This window comes from Suillus clintonianus (assembly GCF_016758775.1).
Source record: "Suillus clintonianus strain FC179 chromosome Unknown DEU56scaffold_156, whole genome shotgun sequence".
NCBI lineage: Eukaryota > Fungi > Basidiomycota > Agaricomycetes > Boletales > Suillaceae > Suillus > Suillus clintonianus.
The window spans coordinates 74,182-93,836 of NW_024539380.1; the positions used below are offsets into that span (position 1 = coordinate 74,182).

Consider the following 19,655-nt stretch of genomic DNA (forward strand, 5'->3'; position numbering starts at 1 on the left):
ACAAGCTGATACAGGCACATGTACAGCATGATATATGTGGGCGCATGAGGAGCCTTTCACATTCACTTGACCTCTTCCTGCTGCATCGCCTCCATTTGCTTCTCATTCCTTGCACGGCGCCATAATGTTCTCGGTGTTCCATCCCCAATGACGTGTTTTCTTACTAGCCACCATACCTGGCGTTCTGCATTACTCAGAAAGTTCATATTAAGTACTTCGTAGCTGATGCAGGACGCTGGGTATCACGAAGGCATTAGACCATTTAGTCATGCAAGACCAAGAACCTTCTCGCCAGCAACGAGGAGACCACGCTTCGAGTACCACAGAACGATTCTGGGCGCTCCATTGCATGGGTCTTCTGCTTCTATCACAGGTATGTGTTGCGGTCAGCTCCAGCATGTTCTTGATCCATTCTTGAACAGGAACTGAACCCTAGCGTAGCACGGAGATACTTTGGCGCTTGGCTATCTACATGGGGTGTCTCGTGTCATGGTACGACCAGATCATTCTAGACACCTTTTGCCTGTAGACGGGGAAAAGACCTTCAGATTCACTGTGATTCAAGTTGTGATCAAGCTCTGGCCACAACGCAAACGCTGATGAGAAAGACACCTCACGAACAGTATGGCGCCGGATTCATGCTCAATGTGGGTTTACATTCCTACTGCTCTGTGATGGTGTGTTGATCGTTGGTATATAGTGCTGCTCCTCTTCCTTATGACCGGGCAACATGCTACTCGTCCTCGCACAAGTCACGTAATGTCTACAGCTTCTTACGAGCTGCGAGGTTGTCGGCGTCGGCGTCAGCGTCTATGGTTCATCAGAAGATCAGCAAGAGATAAATCTTGATGGTTCACTACAACTGTGCCACTCGAAGATGGGTCGGGAACGTGTAGAGACTGCATGCAGTGTCATAGGCGGCGAGTCGATCGTTGATCGTGTTCATCTGACTGTATCGTATGTGTCTTTCAAGTCGCGCAGCAAATTGCAATGCCACTGATGCACGATACTTCCCTTGCGCTTGTCATGCTGCAAACACCAGGCAAGCTTACTGTCAGGGCCTCATTGACGCCCGTTAACAGGTCAAATACCCATAGTGAGCAGGACGTACAAACTGCAATACCCCCACTCCAAAGTGACATTCAACAATGCGCTTACTTCTCTGCATGATCCTCTACCTCGTTGGAGTAATCCAAGCCGCACCTACTACTAATACAACTACTACCAGCGAGGATTTTGAAGCCACGTCATTCACGAATAGAACCCTGTCGAACATCATCTCGAGCTCCGTTCTCACTATTTTCGCCTGTATATACAGCGCCGTCCACCCAAATATCCCAAGTCCTAAGGACAGCCCATTTTGTATCCTACGGCGACGACTTGGCATCATGATAGTGGCACTAATTGCTCCTGAACTGATCGTCGTATGGGCTATGCGCCAGCGAATCAGCGCTCGTCGTGTTACGAAACGGTTCAAGAAGTCACGGTATTTCAATGTTCCTCGGCCGCAGGAGCAGTCTGAAAGTGAGTTGTGCTTTCTGAGATTGGATATGTTCCTCAGACAACTCACCATGCACGTCCTCAGATTATGAGTTGGCTGGGGTGCCTGCAGAGCAACTTGGAGGTGAGCTCGACATTCTATTTTTGAATCCTGAATATGCTTCCTCATGGCTCGCCTGACTTTGAAGATCATGATAGCACCCGGCTTCTCGTAGCGCCTGCTTACTTTTCAGCTCAATCCGAAGGTAAGCTGCGTTCGCGCTCTTCCAAACGTTTGACTGATGTGAATCCTTAGATTACACGTGGACTCAGACCCACAGTTTCTTTGTACTGATGGGCGGTTTTATGCTTTATGTGGACGGGGAACCCTACCGTACACTATGGCCTAACGACATTCTCAGGCTGATACGTAAAGGGTGTATTGATGCCCCTACCCTAACGGCAAAGCGGATCTGCGACAAGAGTAAAGGCAATGTGATATCGAAAGGGTTGATCATCCTTCAGGTGGCCTGGTTCATCCTGCAGCTCATCACCCGCGCCATCTATCACCTCGAAACCACCCAGCTGGAAACAGGGACGCTCGCGTTTGCGGTTCTCAATTTCCTGACCTATGCGCTATGGTGGAATAAGCCTCTCGATGTTCAGTGTCCATATCCGGTGTATTGGAAGTCGACCGAGTCAGAGCCAGAGGATCACATTCATGCAGAGGATGACATTGATGCGTATGTCTGCGTCTAGATTGATTATTCCGTTGTTTATTGTCTACCTCAGCGTCTCTGAAGATGACGAACACAATTACGTTGAGGTGATCGTTGATGCAGCCTTCGGTCCATTTATGGAACTCACGAGCATTGACGTTGCCACGCGTCAGCTCCGAGTTCCTACATTTGATGGCAGCCTTGGAGTACATGGATGGGACAAGTGGATTCTTACGTTTGCCGGAATTCTGATGGCGACCATCTTTGGCGGCATCCATGGTATGGCTTGGTTTTTTGCCTTTCCTACGAATCTGGAACGGCTCCTGTGGCGCATCAGTGCCGTCGCTATAACTTGCACACCCTGGATTGAATATCTGTCGTATGGAATAAGTGATGTCATAGCTTTAGGTGATATGACCTCTATTGCTATGATTACATTTGCCCTGTTGTACATTGCAGGTCGTGTTATGCTCTTGGTACTTATGTTTACGACATTACGTCATCTTCCCGTTGACGCATACACGACGGTGTCGTGGATTAGTTTTGTGCCGCACTTGTAGTTTTCTTACTTTCTTACTTTCATACTTTTGTAATCATACTCAGCATTACTGTAAGGCAGTGTCATAGTACGCAAAAATTGTATTTCAGGAAAGAAACGTGCGTGCGGTGTTCGTCTAGATTTCCTGACTCTGCTGGAAGGCAGGCTTTACTCGTCGTTCTTGGTGATGCAGGCCTCACTATCGACAGCTGATCCATGCTCACTGCTCACATCCACCAACGCCATAACAATCCCCTCTCTCAAAATGTTCGTCTAAATGTTCAGACACTACTGGAACTCGTCAGCAGGCTTTCCTCGTTCTTAGCGATGCAGGCCTCACTATTGATGGCTGCCCTTTGCTCCCATCATCTACGAACGCCTCCCTCCACAATAATCCCTGTCTCTAACCATTGCGGGATCAAAAAATTCACAAGAAATGTTTCGTACTCTCTTACCCACCGAAGCAGCTCTGTTCTTACATGAAGCTTTGAAGTGGGGGTGGCGGATACGAATGAGCATGATCCAGAGCGCTCAAGAACTCACACCTCGTGGAAAACCCTCTTCAGATCCCCTCTCAAACCTCCGTATCCTCCACAGCCCAGCGACCTTCACAGCTCCGTCGATTGGGGATGCCCCGACATGAAATTTTATGATCTTTGGACTGACAGCGTCAACCGGGGCCATGTATATGGTATCGCGTTCGAAAGTGGCACTGAAGAAAATCCCGAGAGAGGACAGCTGGCGGCAGTGCTTCAAGAGACATACGCATACATCGAAGGTCAGCAATGGAGCAACGAGCCATTCCTCCTGGTCGCCCAAGTAGAGCTTCTCAAGGCATGGGCAAGACAGGGTCAACTCCCTGAGAAATGTATCGTCAATATGCGCTGTGCAAGAATGCCCGAGGTCCAAGTAGTCGAGTCCCTTGGATGATAGGATCGGAAGCATCATGCGAGAGTTGAGCATGATCAATTCGTTGCTAGCATCCACGACTGATACAGTGTTGATTACCAACGACAGCCGTGTAAGTTTCTTGGAGTCGGGATGTACTGCACATTTTCACGTGCGAGAAGAAGAAAAAGCAGGGGGAAAAGAAAAAGTCCTCGAGAAAAGGACATGGTGGTGCAAGCGACGCAATGGTGGCACACAGGCGAACACTCCACGAGACGGGTGAAAGATTGAAGGACTTCAATTTGGGCCCACAGAAAAACCTGAGTGTCAATAGAAACAAAAGGCATGTTGATGTAGTAAAACAGCAATAAACGCACGGTGCACACACCTCAGCAGCAGCAAGACGCCCAGAATCCTCAAACCCTCATGGACCATGCTGACCCATCAGTCTCTAGTTAGATGTTGCAGCTCGTTCTAAGTATCACACTTGATTGAAATTGAGAAGATCGCGAGGGCACCGTAACGGCAGTTGCACGTTTTCCTGATGTTGACAGGCTTGTAAGACACGACACTTCATTTGTGGGACCCGAGGATACGTTTAAGAAGACGGGAAAAAATTCATACTTCATCCCCACTGGCAGTAGCAGTAGTCGCGTGAGAATTAGAATGAGTCGCGTGTACTGAGGATGCGAGCCAGGGGTATTTGGAGGTAGCATGTGGGGTCCAGAGAGAAGCGGTTTTCGGTCGCAGACTCGGAAGGGTGCGTAGTATTTGTTTGTAAGTCATTATCTGGGAGTTCGTCACCGATGCCAGGGTAGTGTGAGTTTTGGATATGGATCAGATGGCCAGGGTACGACATGAAATGGAGTTCAATCATCGATGAGTTCGTTTATATCCAGGATGTACTAGAGAATCGTCAACAATCGAGATGGAGGCTCAAAATCAGTCACAAATACCTGGGCCATCTTCAGAGGTAGCTGGTGGTGGTCCCGTAGCCTGGAAGTTCAATTTTTCTCAAATTCTGTAGCACAAAAATTATAATATGGCCGGTGTCAAAAACCTTGTCAAAAACTGGTTAAAAACACGCGTCAATAACTGGCCTGGGGATGCCCAATGTTATAAACATGTCCAAAACTCGGCGGGGAGTTTTTCACGGAACACTAGTCGCGGCGAAAGGAGTGGCTGTGCTTCTTTATCTTTCTTCTCCGAAGTTCGAACCAAGAAATGCCAGTGGACTGGGCGATACTTGCTGGTAGTTCAATACTACTCAGGAAAACCGTTCAACGGTAGACATGCTGCCCAATGTATTGTCAAGACTTGATGTACCACCAATTGCCCTTGTTCCAGGTCGCAACTCGTTGTAACGTCTGGAGCCTCAGTGCTGGACTTCAGCCATATCATCTGAATCCGACTCATACTCTCGCAAACCGTCCCTGGTATTCCATAACTCTCTCAATAATCCTTCCTCCATGGCATTGTCAGCTCAATCGTACTCATATAGACATTCGGCTTTTCTTTTCTGTGTGCACCTACTGGTACCTGCACCGATACCTCAACTGTTTGCTTTCCGCTGCGAAGTCGGAGAAAGTAGAAGTAGGGGCAGGGTTTTGGGAGGACTCGAGTGAGTGAGATTCAGAAGGAGAAGGTGAGTTCATGTTTTGTTGTTCTGGAGCTAAAGAGTCAGAAATGCGGGTGATATTGGAATGTACTGCTGGCTTTCGGGATTGATTTAAGCTTCTTACGCTTCGACTACCGTAGAACAATTCTGGGCGCTTCATTGGACTGCTTCCATCACAGGTATGTGCTGCAATCAGTTCTCGCGTGTTCTTGATCCATTTTTGAACAGGAGCTGAGCGCTGAACCCTGACGTGGCAAGGAGATACTTTGGCGCTCGGCTTCTTTGTCAGGCGATCTACATGAGATGTCACGCTAAGACGAAGACGAGTGAGACGCTTCGTGAAAAGCACGGCGGCAGCGAGTTCATGCACAACGTGGGTTCATGTTCCTACTAATCTCTGCTCGTGTGTCAATCATTGGTATTAACAGTGCGGCTTCTCTTCTTTGATATCGGACAACGTGCTACTTGCCCTCGTACGAGTCACGTAATGTCCACAGCTTTTTACGAGCTGCGAGGACCTCGTCGGCGTCTATATGGTACACGAGAAGATCAGCAACCTATGACCTTTGAAGCTTCAACAACCGTGCCACTCAAAGATGGGTCAGGAATGTGGTAGAGGCTGTATGCTGCGTTATCAGCTTTGGGTCCGATGCAACTGTACGCGCGCTTCCCGGGTGGTGACGGATTGGGTGAAGGATTATTGAACGTGTTCATCTGACTGATATGTGGCGTTCATTCGCACAGCCAATTACAATACATACTTTCCCTTGCGCTTGCCATGCCGTAAACACGAAGCAAGCCTGCCGTTAGGGTCTCATTGTACTGCCTCGAGAAGACGCCCGCCAGCAGATAAAATCTACATAGTGAGCAAGATGTACAAACCGCAATATCTCCACCCCAAAGTGACATCCAATTATGCGCTTTCTTCTATGGATGATCCTCTACCTCGCTGGAGTAATCCAAGCCGCACCTACCAATGCAACTACTACCAGTGAGGATTTTGAAGCACCGTCATTCACGAATAGAAGCCTATGGAACATCGTCTCCGGCTCCGTTCTCACTCTTTTCGCATGTATATATAGTGCCATCCATCCGAATATTCCGAGTCCTAAGGACAGCCCATTTTGTATCCTACGGCGGCGACTTGGCATCATGATAGTGGCACTAATTGCTCCTGAACTGGTCGTCGTATGGGCTATGCGCCAGTGGATTAGCGCTCGTCACGTCACCAAAGACTTCAAAGAATCAGGGTATTTCAATGTTCCTCAGTCGCAGGAGCAGTCAGAAAGTGAGTCGTGCTTTCTGGAATTGGATATGTTCCTAGGACAACTTACCATGCACGTCCTTAGATCATGAGTTGGGTGAAGTGCCTGCAGAGCAACTTGAAGGTGACCTCGACATTCTATCTTACATCCTGAATATGCTTGCTCATGACTCGCCTGCTTCTCAAGATCACGATAGAGCCCGGCTTCTCATAGCGCCTGCTGAAGGTGAACCATCTGTACTGGTGTTTCTTCGGCAGCTCATCGTACTCCAGTGTCCACTTCAAGATATGGAGGAACTCAGACTCTTGCGAAGCCATTCGAAGAGTTGTTTCCAGCTTACTTTTCAGATCAATCCGAAGGTACGCCCGATTTGTGCTCTCCCAAACGTTTGACTGATGTGGATCTTTAGATTACGCGTGGACTCAGACGCACAGCTTCTTTGTGCTGATGGGCGGTTTCATGCTTTATGTGAAAGGGAAACCCTACCGTACACTACTGCCTGACGAGGTTCTCAAACTGATGCGTAATGGGTGTATTGATGCCCCTACCCTAACGGCAAAGCAGATCTGCGACCGGAGCAAAGGCAATGTGATATCGAAAGGATTGATCATACTTCAGGTGGCCTGGTTCATTCTGCAGCTCATGTCTCGCGCCATCTATCACCTCGAAACCACCCAGCTGGAAACAGGGACGCTCGCTTTTGCGGTTCTCAATTTCCTGACCTATGCGCTATGGTGGAATAAGCCTCTCGATGTTCAGTGTCCATATCCGGTGTACTGGAAGTCGACTGAGTCAAAGCCGGAGGATTACATTCATGAGTATGTCAGCGTCTGGATCGATTATATATGCCGTTATTTATTGTCTACCCCAGCGTCATTGAAAGTCAACGTACTTGGCTGCAGGGGATCATTTTTGCAGCCTTTGGTCCATTTTTGGAACTGACGAGCATAGACGTTCCCACGCCTAAGCTCCGAGTTCCTACATTTGATGGCAGCATCGAACTGGACTCGGACAACTGGATTCTCATATCTGCCGGAATTCTGATTGCGACTATCTTTGGCGGCATCCATTGTATGGCTTGGTTTTTTACCTTTCCTACACATGAGGAACAGGTCCTGTGGCGTATCAGTGCCGTCGCTATAACTTGCACACCCTCCCTTCAATTTCTTTGGTATGTAATGTATGATGTCATAGGTGACACTCTGTCTATAGTTATCGTTGCTATGAGTATATCTGGCCTGTTGTACATTGCATCTCGTGGTATGCTCTTAGTACTTATGTTCACGACATTACGCCATCTTCCTCTTGACGCATACACGACAGTGTCGTGGATTAGTTTGGTGCCGCACTTGTAGTTTGCTTATTTTCATACTATGTAATCATACTCAGGATTAACAGGCAGTGTCATAGCACGCAAAAATTGTATTTCAGGAATGAAAGGTGCGTCCGATGTTCTTCTAGATTTCCTGATTCTGCTTGGACTCCTTAGCAGACTTTACACCCAGTGAGAATCGGACATTGCGAGAGACGTTCGGAGAGTGCCACATCGTGCCCAGCCAAAAAAACCGCTCTCGCATGATCTGGACAAGAAATCTGGACGAATACACGATGCAAAAGGAGTCAGCATCGTGTGTCGTCGTGCGAGGTTAGTTTAAGTTGTATTGACACGATATGGCACTTTGTTGCATTTGCTGCGAGCGGTTGATATCATGCGAGAACAGTACATATGATATTGCTTGTAGCTACCACAGAATACAATACATTCCCTCCTGTACGAACAATAGCGTGAAAACGGTTGAATAGCAGCGCAAAAAATGGTTGAATAACAGTGCAAAAACGGTTGAATGATAGCAGGAAAGCTGTCCTGGCTGCAATACGAATCGATAGTGTGAAACGGGACTCGGGAGCGACGTACACGCTCAGTACAATGTGCCGTCGACGACGGCCTGGACAGTGTTCTTGACCCAAACGTTCGAGGTACCCTGAGCAGACGTTTGTATCAGTAGCACCGCTGTAAACATGCGAAACATTCACCAATTGCGCAGCGTCCGACTCGTAAGCCTAACAGAAAGGTAAGTGCAGTACTGTAGAGCGAGAAAAAAGCGATGACATACATTGCGCTGTTGCGTGTCGAGCGCGTCCCAGTAGACGCGGAAGTCTGATGTAGTCCCGTCTTTCTTGACCTGTTTGAGCCAACGAAGAATGCAAAGGTCCCTGCCAGTGCAGATACTATGTCAGTAACACTAGTTTACGGTGCAAAAAGAACTCACCTTCCATTCTTCTTATTGCTAGGGCGTGCCTTACTGGCCTTCTTCGGTGCTTCGACAGCGGGTTCAACTCGGACGGCCCCGTTAATGGAACTGGAGACAGCAGGGGTGGGTTCGGGCTGGCCATTGGATATGGCCGCAACAACGAGGGGCAGAGTGGTGGTACCTACTGGAGCCTCTGAGCCGGGAGACTCACCAACAGGTTCGTTAACATGGGCATTGGGTTGGGAGATGGGGGCAGTGTGTTCGCGAGCCACTGGGGATGGTAGTGGTGTTGGTGGGACTCGGAAAAGGGTGGAAGTGATGCCATCACTGTAGCTAATGAGTTAGTAGGCAAAAATAAATACAAAAATACATACAGCGGATTTTTCAGCTTCATTTGAGGTACTGGGATGGTGGCCGTGTCCGAGTCGTTGTCGCATACTGCCGGTGGTGAAGGTACTACATCCACGAGAGAAAGCTCTAGTTCTTGATGTTCTGACGGCGATGGGGTGCAGGAACTGCTTGATGAGGAGAAAGGTTTTCGTCTCTTCGCAGAACGTGTAGTATGGTCCTCAACTGTCGCGCTCCGCTTCTTCTCAAGATCGTCTCCCTCTTCATCATCATCTGCACAAACACCAAGGTCGTACTGGTCGAGTTCTTCGGGTTTGATGCCCTTGGCCCTCGCTTTTGCTCGCCTGCGTGCTGTTCGCCAAGCTGAATACACATTCTTCGCCAGTTCGTTCATCAGGAAAACCCTCTGATACAAACATATACTAAGTATGTCAAGATTAATAAAATTTTCTCTAATTCATTGTAGTTTCACAAAATTAGACGTCTTAGCAGATTAGAGAACCTTTTTTACTGCCCCACCAGATCTTACTCCTGCGCACTAATTTATTGATGATTTTAAATAAATTCACAAACTTACAAGTCATCAAGGATCTTATTTTGACGGTCTGTTCAGGATTTCATTGATTTCATTCAAACGTTTTAACTTACTCCTGCGCACTAAGTTAGTGATGATTTTAAATAAATTCACAAACTTACAAGTTATCAAGGATCTTATTTTGACGGTCTGTTCAGGATTTCATTGGTTTCGTTCCAACATTTTACAAGAACAAATTAAGTTTTCATTAAAAGAGGGGTATATCAGCATAGCTTGTAGAATATGAGACAATAAAGGAGCGTTGAGAATGATATACGTGAATGCAATTATATAAAATGATGAGACCGCAACTTGGAAATCTACTCCTCGTCATCCATGCCAGCAATATCGAGGAAAGCCATCGCAGACTCGTGTGATCCAACTAAAGCGTTGTTGCCATGGGTGCAGAGTTTCCTTGTGAGGTGTGAGACTTGGACAGATGAGTTGGCGCAGCGCAGAAATGGACTCACTGGATAGCCTCGAAAATGTCAGCCATCATCTTGTGAAACTTGCGCGGCGCTGTCACCTTCATGTCTTCAAGAAATTTCACATGAAAAAAGTAGACCTCGCTGAATAGATTGCCAGTAAAATTGAATTTCGATGGAGATCCATTAGCCTTCCAGAAGAGTGCAGCATACACCTATACACTCATTGTTAGTACATGCACTCGGACCCAGAGTATGTCAATAAATATACCGAAGTACTCGTTAAGGCGACCATTGGAATTGTAACTTCGGGCCGCTGGGCCTTGTTTTGCGCAATCTCCTTGAAACGGTCTGAAAATTTCATGCCAACTGACTTTAGCCCATTGAAGTAGCGCCCCTTCATTAGATATGGTAAGATATCAGCGAAGTATGGCTTTTTTGGCTGTGGAATGGGGTCGTTCTTCTCCTGGAGAGTGTGCACAGTGTTGAGCAAATCAATTTGTGCAACCCAGAACATAGCCACCTACATTGAAATGCTGTTCATAATGGTAGACGTGGTTGACCAGCAAAGCCTTCGCAGTGTCGACACAATCAGGGCCAAGACGATAGTATGACGTCACTTGAGCACAAGCGTCGTCTTTTAATTCAGTGCGGAAAAGTGGCACTCGGGCTTCAATCTGTATGAGAGGTTCAACCAATTAGTAATATTGCGAAGAGTCCAACTCTTGAGCATACCAGCGTGGCGAGAGCTGTCACATACGAGTCATCAGACTTGAGGCGATCCTTGATGGGCAGGACACTGCAGGCGCGAGCTGCTGTTAAGAGTGCGTCCCGCGTAAACAGGCTCTTCTCGGTGAGCTCCGGATAGCCGTTGACAAATGTCAAGTGAACTTTTGCCTCCAAGATCGCTCTTTGGACCACACGACGGGTGTCAATATCTTGGTCCATCAGCTTCAACTTACCAGTGTCTGTCCATACAAGTGTGGGCCTTCTAGAGTGATCTGGGTTGTCCTCCTCGGAGTCGTCTAACACCATGATGGGCTCATGTTCCTCATCTGACACGACGACTTGAGTATCTGCCCAAACAGGTGTCTGGAGAGTCCAAAACATCATTCGAACACGAGATAACTGTGAGAGAACTTTCACTCACCTCATCTGCTCGTTTACGATCACGCGCAGACTTAGATTTTGTTTTCTGAGGGGTATTATTATTTCAACATGGAGGTAAGTATCCAAGCCAACTTACCTTGGTAGCCCTTGGTTGAGCCGACGGAAAGGGGAATGGTTGAGCCGCCCGCATCAGCTCCTTCGAGGTAGTTGTACGAGGCCAGGTGGGTTGGGTCAAAGGGAGGTCAGTCTGTTCTGCCTTCGACCTCGAAACAAACACTGGTGTCTGAGGGAAATAAATTGAAGGTACAATCAGTTACTACTATGAACAATGTCACTTACTTCGGCTGATAAGGACTTGGGCTCCTCCAAGTCGTCTTCAATTTCCTCCTCCTCACTGTCCTTCTCCGAGTCATTGTGACTAGGTCGAGAATCAGAGATCTCATCGACAGGTTCGTCGCTTGAAAATTCATTGTCGATTGGTTGGGAGGTGTGTGACCATAGTTCCTTTTCTTTTCCTGCAAAACCTGTGAGTTTGCTGAACCGACAACTAGACACCGTTATGCTAACTGACCTTTCTTTTGCGTGTGCTTGACAGCGCTCATGAGGCCTTCATCGATATCGACATCGATATCAGGAATCTGCATATGGTTCGGTGACTGTACCCGGCCCCCAAAGATTAGTCATCATGGAATCAGTCCGGATCAGTGCTCACCTCGGCGCTTCTTAGTATTTGCTTTTCCTTTAGATGTTTCACCCACGACTATGTACCCATGTAAGTGTACTGAGACCCTGGACTCGGTTCAGATACTTACCTCGACGCTTTTTAGCTGCAAGCCCTAGGATCTCATCTGGGGTATCGGGCCGACTACTAGTAACTTGTGCTACACCACCATCGTGGCGGCCATGCTTGGTTACAGACACGTGAGCTTTCCTTTGTGCAGTTGTTTTCTTCATCACAGTGGGCTTTTCTGGAGCTGGGCGCTGCCGCTGTGGTCTTGTAGTCATCCAGACTAGTACAATATCCAGTAAGTGCTCAAATCTCAACTGGTTCAACCACGTACTGACCTGCATTCTCCATAGCTCTTTTTTTTGCACCTCGTTCACCTGTTGCAACAACAGGTATTCACAGTTGTTTGTATCTGTTATAGTGGTAAGTACTTACTCCTGGCGGGCTGACTGGAACCTGTATTATTGCTGGGTGACATGCTAACTTGAAGGGTATGGTAAATGAGCGGGTGGGTTTTGAAGTTGTAAATAATGTAACGGGGGGATAGCTAATTGCATCCCACCACTGAGTACTGATATTTATGTATCTCGCAGGGACGGTGTCATCGCCACTGGGCAAAACCAACTCACATATGCACAGGTTCCAAAACGAGCATGGTTTTTGGGTGTCCCTTTTGGATTAGTCCAGGTCCATAGCCCAAGCGCTCTACTGTGCCGGGTTATGTAATATGGTTCGACACGTCTAGAAATGTTTTACAGCTGTAATTCATTGTAAAATAATCTAATAGAAAGTTTGCATGCAATTTATGTCCGAGTGTGAGTTTGTGACGGCCCTGTGCGAGCATCCATTTCACCTCAGTCGAACATCTGTTTGCCCTGAAAACGAAACACAGAGAAACGAACAAACGCACAAATGCACAGACACGAACAAAACGCACAAAAGCGAACAAAACACACAGAAAAAAAGGTTGCGGAACGGGTCCATAGTATGATAGTACAATAGACGTGATCATGTACAAACTAAGCTAAAAAGTAATTGCGATATCTACTGCACCCCAGCCATCATCATCATGTCGAGTTGAGCTAATACATTAGTTCGATCGAACCTGCGAGTCCCCAATGCTTAACATATGAGATTTCCGATAGTCGAATGCAATTCTCTGGACACCATCCATGTTGCCAATGTAGCGCACAATGTCCTCGAATGTCTCACTCCCTTCGTGTTGCGTGAATGGCAGGATGACTGGTGGATGGGGAATCTGCTCCCGCAGTGCTAATTTCACAGCTGCACCCATAGCACCAAAGGCGTAGTTGAGTTGTTGATGTCGATGTAACGCCGAGGTGGAGAGGAATTGTGAGATACCTGAGGTCGCTACACCATATGAATTGAACGGCAACATGAAAAATCAGGGGATTGTTGAGAACCCCGTCAAGTATGGTGACATGCCTGCTCTGAAAAAAGATCACAATTTGGTATTTAGAAAGAAAATTGAACGTACTGCATCGACCGTAAACCTATTCATGAAGGCCAACGGGTTACGAGTGTCGTTAATCAATGCGGTTATGACACGAACCCCGAAATTGGACTGGTTGGAGATTGGACTCTAGCGGGGGGTAGAAAGTGTAGCCCAAGGCGAGACAACTCCGTACCATGTCCAATAGCTTCCGAAAACAGCAGTTCCAGGCTGGCTGTCACCTGCTGACGTTCACTACTTGTCGTTCGGATTGTAACTACAATGAATCAGTATTCAACTCCGCAAATTATATGTAAACACGTACCATTCATACCTGGCATGGAAGACGACTCTGAAATCGCGAAGAGAAACAAGCGCCAGCCCTCTCACCATCAGTACCGGCCATTGCAGATGCCGTCAAGAAGAATCGTAAGATTCTTCTTTTTGCAGAATTGAGGATCTGTTTTTTGACAAGGGAATTGACGTTAATGAGGGCTGGTGTAGTTGGCTGCACAGCAGCAGGACCAGGAAAGATGGCAGGGGCCGCTGGTGCAACTCCGCTAGCAGTAATTCCTGGCTGCATAGCAACAAACTTGAGTGACAAAGGGACCAGTGTGCTTGGCCGTGAAGCAACAGGGGCAGCAATCGTGGATGGGATAGCGAGGGCAGCCATCGGAGCTGTTGGCTCAGGTGGCCGAAGGACCCTGGGTTCAGGTATGAAATATGGCGTGAAGGAGGGTCGAGGGCGATGATTTCTCTCAGATGCTGTGACGACCCTGCCAGCATCTGGGGAACTGGCGGGTTGTATAAAGAGTCGAGTTGGGCGGAAGTAAGGGATTACAGGGTAGACGTCATCACCCGGCATCAAGTGGGTTTCTGGTGCTAGATGACGGCGCGGGGGGGTGGAGCATCCATCTCGGGCGTGAGCAATTGTAGACTATTAGTTGTTGCATATGGATAGACACAACCATCACCAGCGTCAAGTGGTTCAAGTGTGCTAGACGATGGCGTGGGGGGTGGAGCATCCATCTCGGACGTTTAGCGATTTTAGACTACTTGTAGTCGTTGCATATTGTGGGTCGGTCATTACGGAGGAACCTTGAAAGTGGTCCCCCTCATCATCTGCTTCAAGTTGATCGTCAACAAGCGACTAGTGTATTACTGGCTTGGGTACTCACCGTTTAAATTCGGATTTCTATCTGCATAGTCTGACAACGAGAACCTGTCTTGAAGCTGGCCAGGGAAGTGTGGATATTCATTGTCATCCGGCGGCTGCATACTTTGCTGGAAGCAAATACTGGCAGTAGGAAACAAGGAGATGCGAGATCACGGCGAGAGAGCTGGCATAACGTGCCAGAAACATGTAGAATCCTGATACATAATGAAGACTCAATAGAATAGAGCCGAGCCAGTGGTCATATAATCGCGATCCGATACCTAGCGGTCCTAATCATGAGAAGAGTGATATGCTGCTATCAGTAGTGTAAGACTGAGCACGACTATTTCACGTACAATGACAGATGGGGAATGGAGGCAAAAACTGAATTGACTCACGATGAGCATATCGTTGGGCGATTAAACTGGGGCGTTCACGTTTGCAGCTGATTACAGATCGATTTGAAGCCTCGAGTCTATGGGCTTGGCGGGTAAGCGGCCTTACAGTTGCAATTGGGTAATACAAGTAGCCACAGATGCCGGAACATGCAAGAATCAATGACTTATATGGACTGTTTAAACGACTACATATATGGAGCGTTCAAACGACGACATATATGGCAAAAATCAACCGAGCCTTCCATACGCCAATTAATATGTATTGTATTGATGCCATCATAGATATCATGTTAATTCTTGTTTCAGGTGATAAGACGAGCAAGAGTGGAACAACACATGCATTTGACAGGTGTCTACAACATCGTAAGTGCATACAAAAATTCACAAATCGCCATGAAGTAATAGATACCTCCACATCAATAATGATCACGAGAAACAGATATTGAACATGAACAAGAGCGATTGGAGTGGTAAAAGGGAGCCTGCAACTTGCGATGAGTTGAATGGTAATACTTGAAAGGAGGATTTCCCATACCGCTGAAAGGGCGACTATCAGTCAGCTGACAACCTAGAGCCTGCGCCTTCACCTGAATCCTCAGAGTCATGATCCGAATCATCTGGGGGCAGGTCTGCGTAAGACCCATCACTCAAATCTGGATCTGAGTGTTCAGAGGGTTCCCTAGTGCCGATGCAGGAGAGTCCACCATTAGGGTGAAGAGGAAATGCCGCAGCAGGTTTCAAAAATGCATGTTTAACACGTGAATTGAGGAGGGTTGCAACCTGGTCAGTTTGGGCACTAGCGACGCGGAGGATCTCGCATTCGTCTTCAAAGACAGCTTGAAGATATTTTCTATCATCCTCAAGTTCCGCCTGCCCACGCTGTGAAAAAATCCTCCTAAAGCCGTGCAATTCCCCATCCGCCATCTTGAACCGTTGTTCGTTTTCACCATAGATGGCAATGAGGAATTCTTCATACTGTGCAGCCTCGTCAATTTCCCACGTCGCCAACACCATGCGTTGGCGCGCAACCTCGCGACTTGCGAGCTTGGCCTTGTATCCTTTGTACAAGGTTGCAGTCGTCATTTGAGAAAGGCCGCTCTCCAACTGTTCTTGAAACTTTCAGACCACATCAATGAGTTATCAATGTCTAGAAGTAAATATGGCATACCTTCTGTGTTGCTTCCAACGAGAATTCTGGTTGGAATTTGGACTTCATCATCCGAGCTGCATAACGAAGCTCCAATGGAGCTGGATTGGGGGGGTATGGAAAATGTTTCCTTGATGTCCGAGACTTTGATGTTTTGTCATGTGTAACAAATGTGCTCTCTTTCGCTTCAGAAGGCGTAGGTTTGCCATCCTCTGAAAGGCTTAGATATGAGGCATGTAAATCTGTATTCATCGTAATTGAAGAGCCTGATCGTTGGCTTGAATTACAGAGAGTCGGACTAGGGCAGTCAGGAGAAGACAGAACAGTGGGACTGCTCATTCGAGCAGGAGATAAAGGCGGACTATTTGATTTAACAGGAGACGAGGCTGGTGAGCTGTCCATCTTATTGTGCGAATCTTACCCTGGAACTTTGGCAATGTATTATTGATATCCGGTATCGGAGCCTGAAAAATGACATAGAGGAGATAGCATCTAGTATTAGTGAACATTCCCTCGTACCATTATGGTCCAATGCACAGGATGTTATACGACTTTTTCGGCCACTGGTTTAAGTCAACACTTAGCTAAAACCAAGAATCGATGCTGCATGGCTGTGCTCGCTGCATCACGCTCAAATGTCCACTCTCCAATACCAACTCCTTCAGATGATCTTGCGGACTCAGAAATCGAAGCTGATGATCAAGCACCTGCGAATGGAGGAGACTTTTTTGGTACTTACGAGGAAGATGAAATCCAATGGCCCGGTGACATGGAATGGTATGCTAACAGCAGTGAGAATAGTGACAGCTCGGACTCCGAGGATGATGTCGTACCTGGCCTCGATGATGCCGAATGGGAACCCCTCGTAACTGGAAGGGATTTAGAGGACCAACTCGGAACTGCCGAAGAAGACAGCACAGAGATGAATAGCCACAATCGTGATTTGCGTCAGCAGATTGAGCAACGCGTGCTTCAGGAAGATGCAATCACTATTGTGCAATACCCTGATGCTCGAGCAGGGCACCCCATTCCGCAAGCTGACATATGCAATGCAAACGCTGCATACGCTACTGTTATCAATGACACTGCAAATCCATATGCCCCCTTCGCCTCTCGAGTGGATTGGGAAATTGCACGATGGGCTAAATTACGTGGCCCAACTTCAACCGCATTTTCGGACTTGCTTGGTATCAGTGAAGTCAGTGAATGGTATTAATATCACCTTCGAGCTGTGGGTAATGTGTCTATCTTTGTTGACAGGTCCATGAAAAGCTTGGTCTTTCTTACAAGAACTCAAGGGAATTAAATAAGATCATCGACAAGCAGCTTCCTGGTCGCCCAAAGTTCAGGCGTGAACAAATTGTCGTCGCAGGCGAGGCTTTCGACGTTTTTTATAGGGACGTTATCGAATGTGTTAAGGCTCTGTATGGTGACCCAGATTTTGCCGATTTTCTAATCTTTGCACCGGAACGCCACTATGCAGATGAGGAACAAACTGTCCGATTATTCCATGATATGCATACTGGTAAATGGTGGTGGGATACTCAGGTAAGTTCGCATTTTGGGGACTTCTGCTCATCGAAAATAACTGACATTAAATAGAAAAAGCTTGATCAGCGCAAACCGGGTGCTACCATCATTCCAATTATTATTTCGAGTGACAAGACTCAAGTAACAATGTTCCGAAATAAAACGGCTTACCCAGTCTACCTTACTATTGGCAACATTCCAAAGGAAATCCGCCGAAAGCCATCTCGCCGTGCCCATATTCTTCTCGCTTATCTTCCTACTACCCGTCTCGAGCACATCACCAACCAGGCTTCACGACGCCGAACCATTGCAAATCTGTATCATGCCTGCATGGGCCGTGTCTTAGCACCACTGGAGGAAGCTGGCTTAGATGGTATTGTCATGAAGAGTGGCAATGGTATCCTGCGTCGCAGTCATCCCTTATTTGCTTGCTTCGTTGGTGACTATCCTGAGCAAGTCTTGGTTACAGGAGTCAAAACCACGGAATGTCCCAAATGTGACATACCACCAGCCGAACTCGGAAGCAATGCCGCACCTTTCGAGATGCGCAACCTTGACGCTGTCCTCAATGCATTGGCTGCGATTGATAACGGAGATCTCGCATTTGTACATGCATGCCGCGAAGCCGGAATCAAGCCCATTATACATCCGTTCTGGGAGCCCCTACCCTATACCAACATCTTCCAAGCCGTTACACCAGATGTGCTTCACCAATTATACCAGGGTCTTATCAAGCATCTCCTTGGTTGGCTGGCCGAGGCATTCGGAGCAGCTGAGATTGATGGAAGATGTCGAAGGCTCCCCCCAAATCACCATATCCGTCTATTTATGAAAGGTATCACTAGCCTCTCACAAATCAGTGGTACGGAGCATAGTCAGATATGCCGTTTTCTACTTGGGATCATCATCGACATCCGACTCCCCAACCGTCTTGCCCCAAGCCGTCTCATACGTGCCGTCAGAGGTCTACTTGACTTCCTGTACTTGGCGCAGTATCCTTGCCACAGCTCCGAAACATTGACTCTCCTCACAGAAGCTCTCGATCTTTTTCACAACAACAAGCAGATCTTCGTCGACCTTGGAATACGAAACAATTTTAATCTTCCAAAGCTCCATGCAGGCCGCCACTATATGTCGATGATCCAGACTTTTGGCACAACTGACAATTACAATACAGAATATACTGAGCGCCTCCACATCGACTTGGCCAAAGATGCATATCGTGCAACAAACCACAAAGATGAGTTTGTTCAAATGACTCAGTGGCTTGAACGCAAAGAGAAGATCGCTCGACATGAGAGACATGTCATGTGGCGCCTCCACGGCAATCCCATTCGACACCAACCTCGTCCAGCAAACCTGTCTTTCGACCGGGTTCAAACATTAACGAAGCATCCTAGCATGAAAGCTGTGCCAATTCAGAAGTTAATCACGGAGTATGGGGCCACGTACTTCCGTGAGGCGCTTGCAAGATATGTTGCACAGCTGCTCATCCACACGAAGCCACCACTCGTCGCCGCCTCGAGGACCTTGCTGCTGCTATCCACCTTCCATTCCGCACACTTCCTGTGTATCATATAATCAAATGGCGATCTGATGGTGCACAGGGACATGGTGACCCATGTGTCACAGTGGACAGCGCGCATGTCAAACCTCGCCGTGTGACCACCAGTCAAAAAGGCGCTGATGTCCCAGCACGATTTGATACTGTGCTTATTAATGATGGGACTGGCCGTTCTGCAGGTATTGAAGGTCAGTTTTTGATTCCCGAGGATGCTAGGCAGTCAAATGATGAATTTTCAACAGGCTACCGTGTGGGTCAGATTCGCGTAATATTCTCAATCCCGCAGAGTGCTGTTACAATGATGTTCCTACCGCAATCCAGCCTCCCAAACATCTCGCCTATGTAGAGTGGTTCACTCGGTTTCTCCTACAGCTGATTCGAACCATGGAATGTTCAAAATCAGCCGCTTCGTGCAATCGGGTGAGAGAGTTGCGAGCATCATACCCGTCACAAACATCCACCGA

General features: G+C 47.6%; 8 protein-coding genes across 8 annotated transcripts; 3 read left to right on the plus strand and 5 right to left on the minus strand.

The window, feature by feature from the left end:
* The first annotated feature begins 953 nt into the window (after positions 1–953).
* DEU56DRAFT_163778 (uncharacterized protein) lies at positions 954–2,797 on the plus strand. The gene is made up of 6 exons (XM_041344839.1): positions 954–957; positions 1,043–1,524; positions 1,586–1,624; positions 1,689–1,745; positions 1,796–2,222; positions 2,272–2,797. The coding sequence occupies exons 2-6, from the start codon at positions 1,149–1,151 to the stop codon at positions 2,756–2,758; spliced, it is 1,386 nt and encodes a 461-aa protein (XP_041201895.1). The 5' UTR covers positions 954–957; positions 1,043–1,148; the 3' UTR covers positions 2,759–2,797.
* A 768-nt stretch (positions 2,798–3,565) lies between these two features.
* DEU56DRAFT_839819 (uncharacterized protein) lies at positions 3,566–4,531 on the minus strand. The gene is made up of 3 exons (XM_041354927.1): positions 4,013–4,531; positions 3,754–3,944; positions 3,566–3,690 (listed from the first exon to the last, which is right to left on the minus strand). Exons 1-3 carry the CDS (start codon positions 4,057–4,059, stop codon positions 3,611–3,613), a joined length of 318 nt encoding a protein of 105 aa, XP_041201896.1. The 5' UTR covers positions 4,060–4,531; the 3' UTR covers positions 3,566–3,610.
* A 1,644-nt stretch (positions 4,532–6,175) lies between these two features.
* On the plus strand, positions 6,176–7,870 carry DEU56DRAFT_895759 (uncharacterized protein; the record flags this gene model as incomplete). Its single annotated transcript, XM_041356401.1, has 3 exons — positions 6,176–6,530; positions 6,917–7,325; positions 7,379–7,870. The coding sequence occupies 3 exons, from the start codon at positions 6,176–6,178 to the stop codon at positions 7,860–7,862; spliced, it is 1,248 nt and encodes a 415-aa protein (XP_041201897.1). The 3' UTR covers positions 7,863–7,870.
* Positions 7,871–8,470: 600 nt separating this feature from the next.
* Positions 8,471–9,531, minus strand: DEU56DRAFT_839840 (uncharacterized protein). Its single transcript, XM_041354928.1, has 4 exons — positions 9,134–9,531; positions 8,622–9,086; positions 8,542–8,568; positions 8,471–8,489 (listed from the first exon to the last, which is right to left on the minus strand). Exons 1-2 carry the CDS (start codon positions 9,499–9,501, stop codon positions 8,774–8,776), a joined length of 681 nt encoding a protein of 226 aa, XP_041201898.1. The 5' UTR covers positions 9,502–9,531; the 3' UTR covers positions 8,471–8,489; positions 8,542–8,568; positions 8,622–8,773.
* Positions 9,532–10,001: 470 nt separating this feature from the next.
* Positions 10,002–11,860, minus strand: DEU56DRAFT_984896 (uncharacterized protein; the record flags this gene model as incomplete). Its single annotated transcript, XM_041360017.1, has 9 exons — positions 10,002–10,095; positions 10,152–10,321; positions 10,378–10,572; positions 10,634–10,783; positions 10,842–11,198; positions 11,257–11,301; positions 11,353–11,499; positions 11,556–11,731; positions 11,788–11,860. The coding sequence occupies 9 exons, from the start codon at positions 11,858–11,860 to the stop codon at positions 10,002–10,004; spliced, it is 1,407 nt and encodes a 468-aa protein (XP_041201899.1).
* A 1,173-nt stretch (positions 11,861–13,033) lies between these two features.
* Positions 13,034–14,261, minus strand: DEU56DRAFT_919160 (uncharacterized protein; the record flags this gene model as incomplete). The annotated part of the gene is made up of 4 exons (XM_041358228.1): positions 13,034–13,314; positions 13,593–13,673; positions 13,722–13,748; positions 13,787–14,261. 4 exons carry the CDS (start codon positions 14,259–14,261, stop codon positions 13,034–13,036), a joined length of 864 nt encoding a protein of 287 aa, XP_041201900.1.
* Positions 14,262–15,502: 1,241 nt separating this feature from the next.
* DEU56DRAFT_919161 (uncharacterized protein) lies at positions 15,503–16,499 on the minus strand (the record flags this gene model as incomplete). The annotated part of the gene is made up of 2 exons (XM_041358229.1): positions 15,503–16,066; positions 16,119–16,499. The coding sequence occupies 2 exons, from the start codon at positions 16,497–16,499 to the stop codon at positions 15,503–15,505; spliced, it is 945 nt and encodes a 314-aa protein (XP_041201901.1).
* A 205-nt stretch (positions 16,500–16,704) lies between these two features.
* On the plus strand, positions 16,705–19,537 carry DEU56DRAFT_919162 (uncharacterized protein; the record flags this gene model as incomplete). The annotated part of the gene is made up of 5 exons (XM_041358230.1): positions 16,705–17,295; positions 17,358–17,645; positions 17,700–19,083; positions 19,131–19,379; positions 19,434–19,537. 5 exons carry the CDS (start codon positions 16,705–16,707, stop codon positions 19,535–19,537), a joined length of 2,616 nt encoding a protein of 871 aa, XP_041201902.1.
* Between the last annotated feature and the right edge of the window lie 118 nt (positions 19,538–19,655).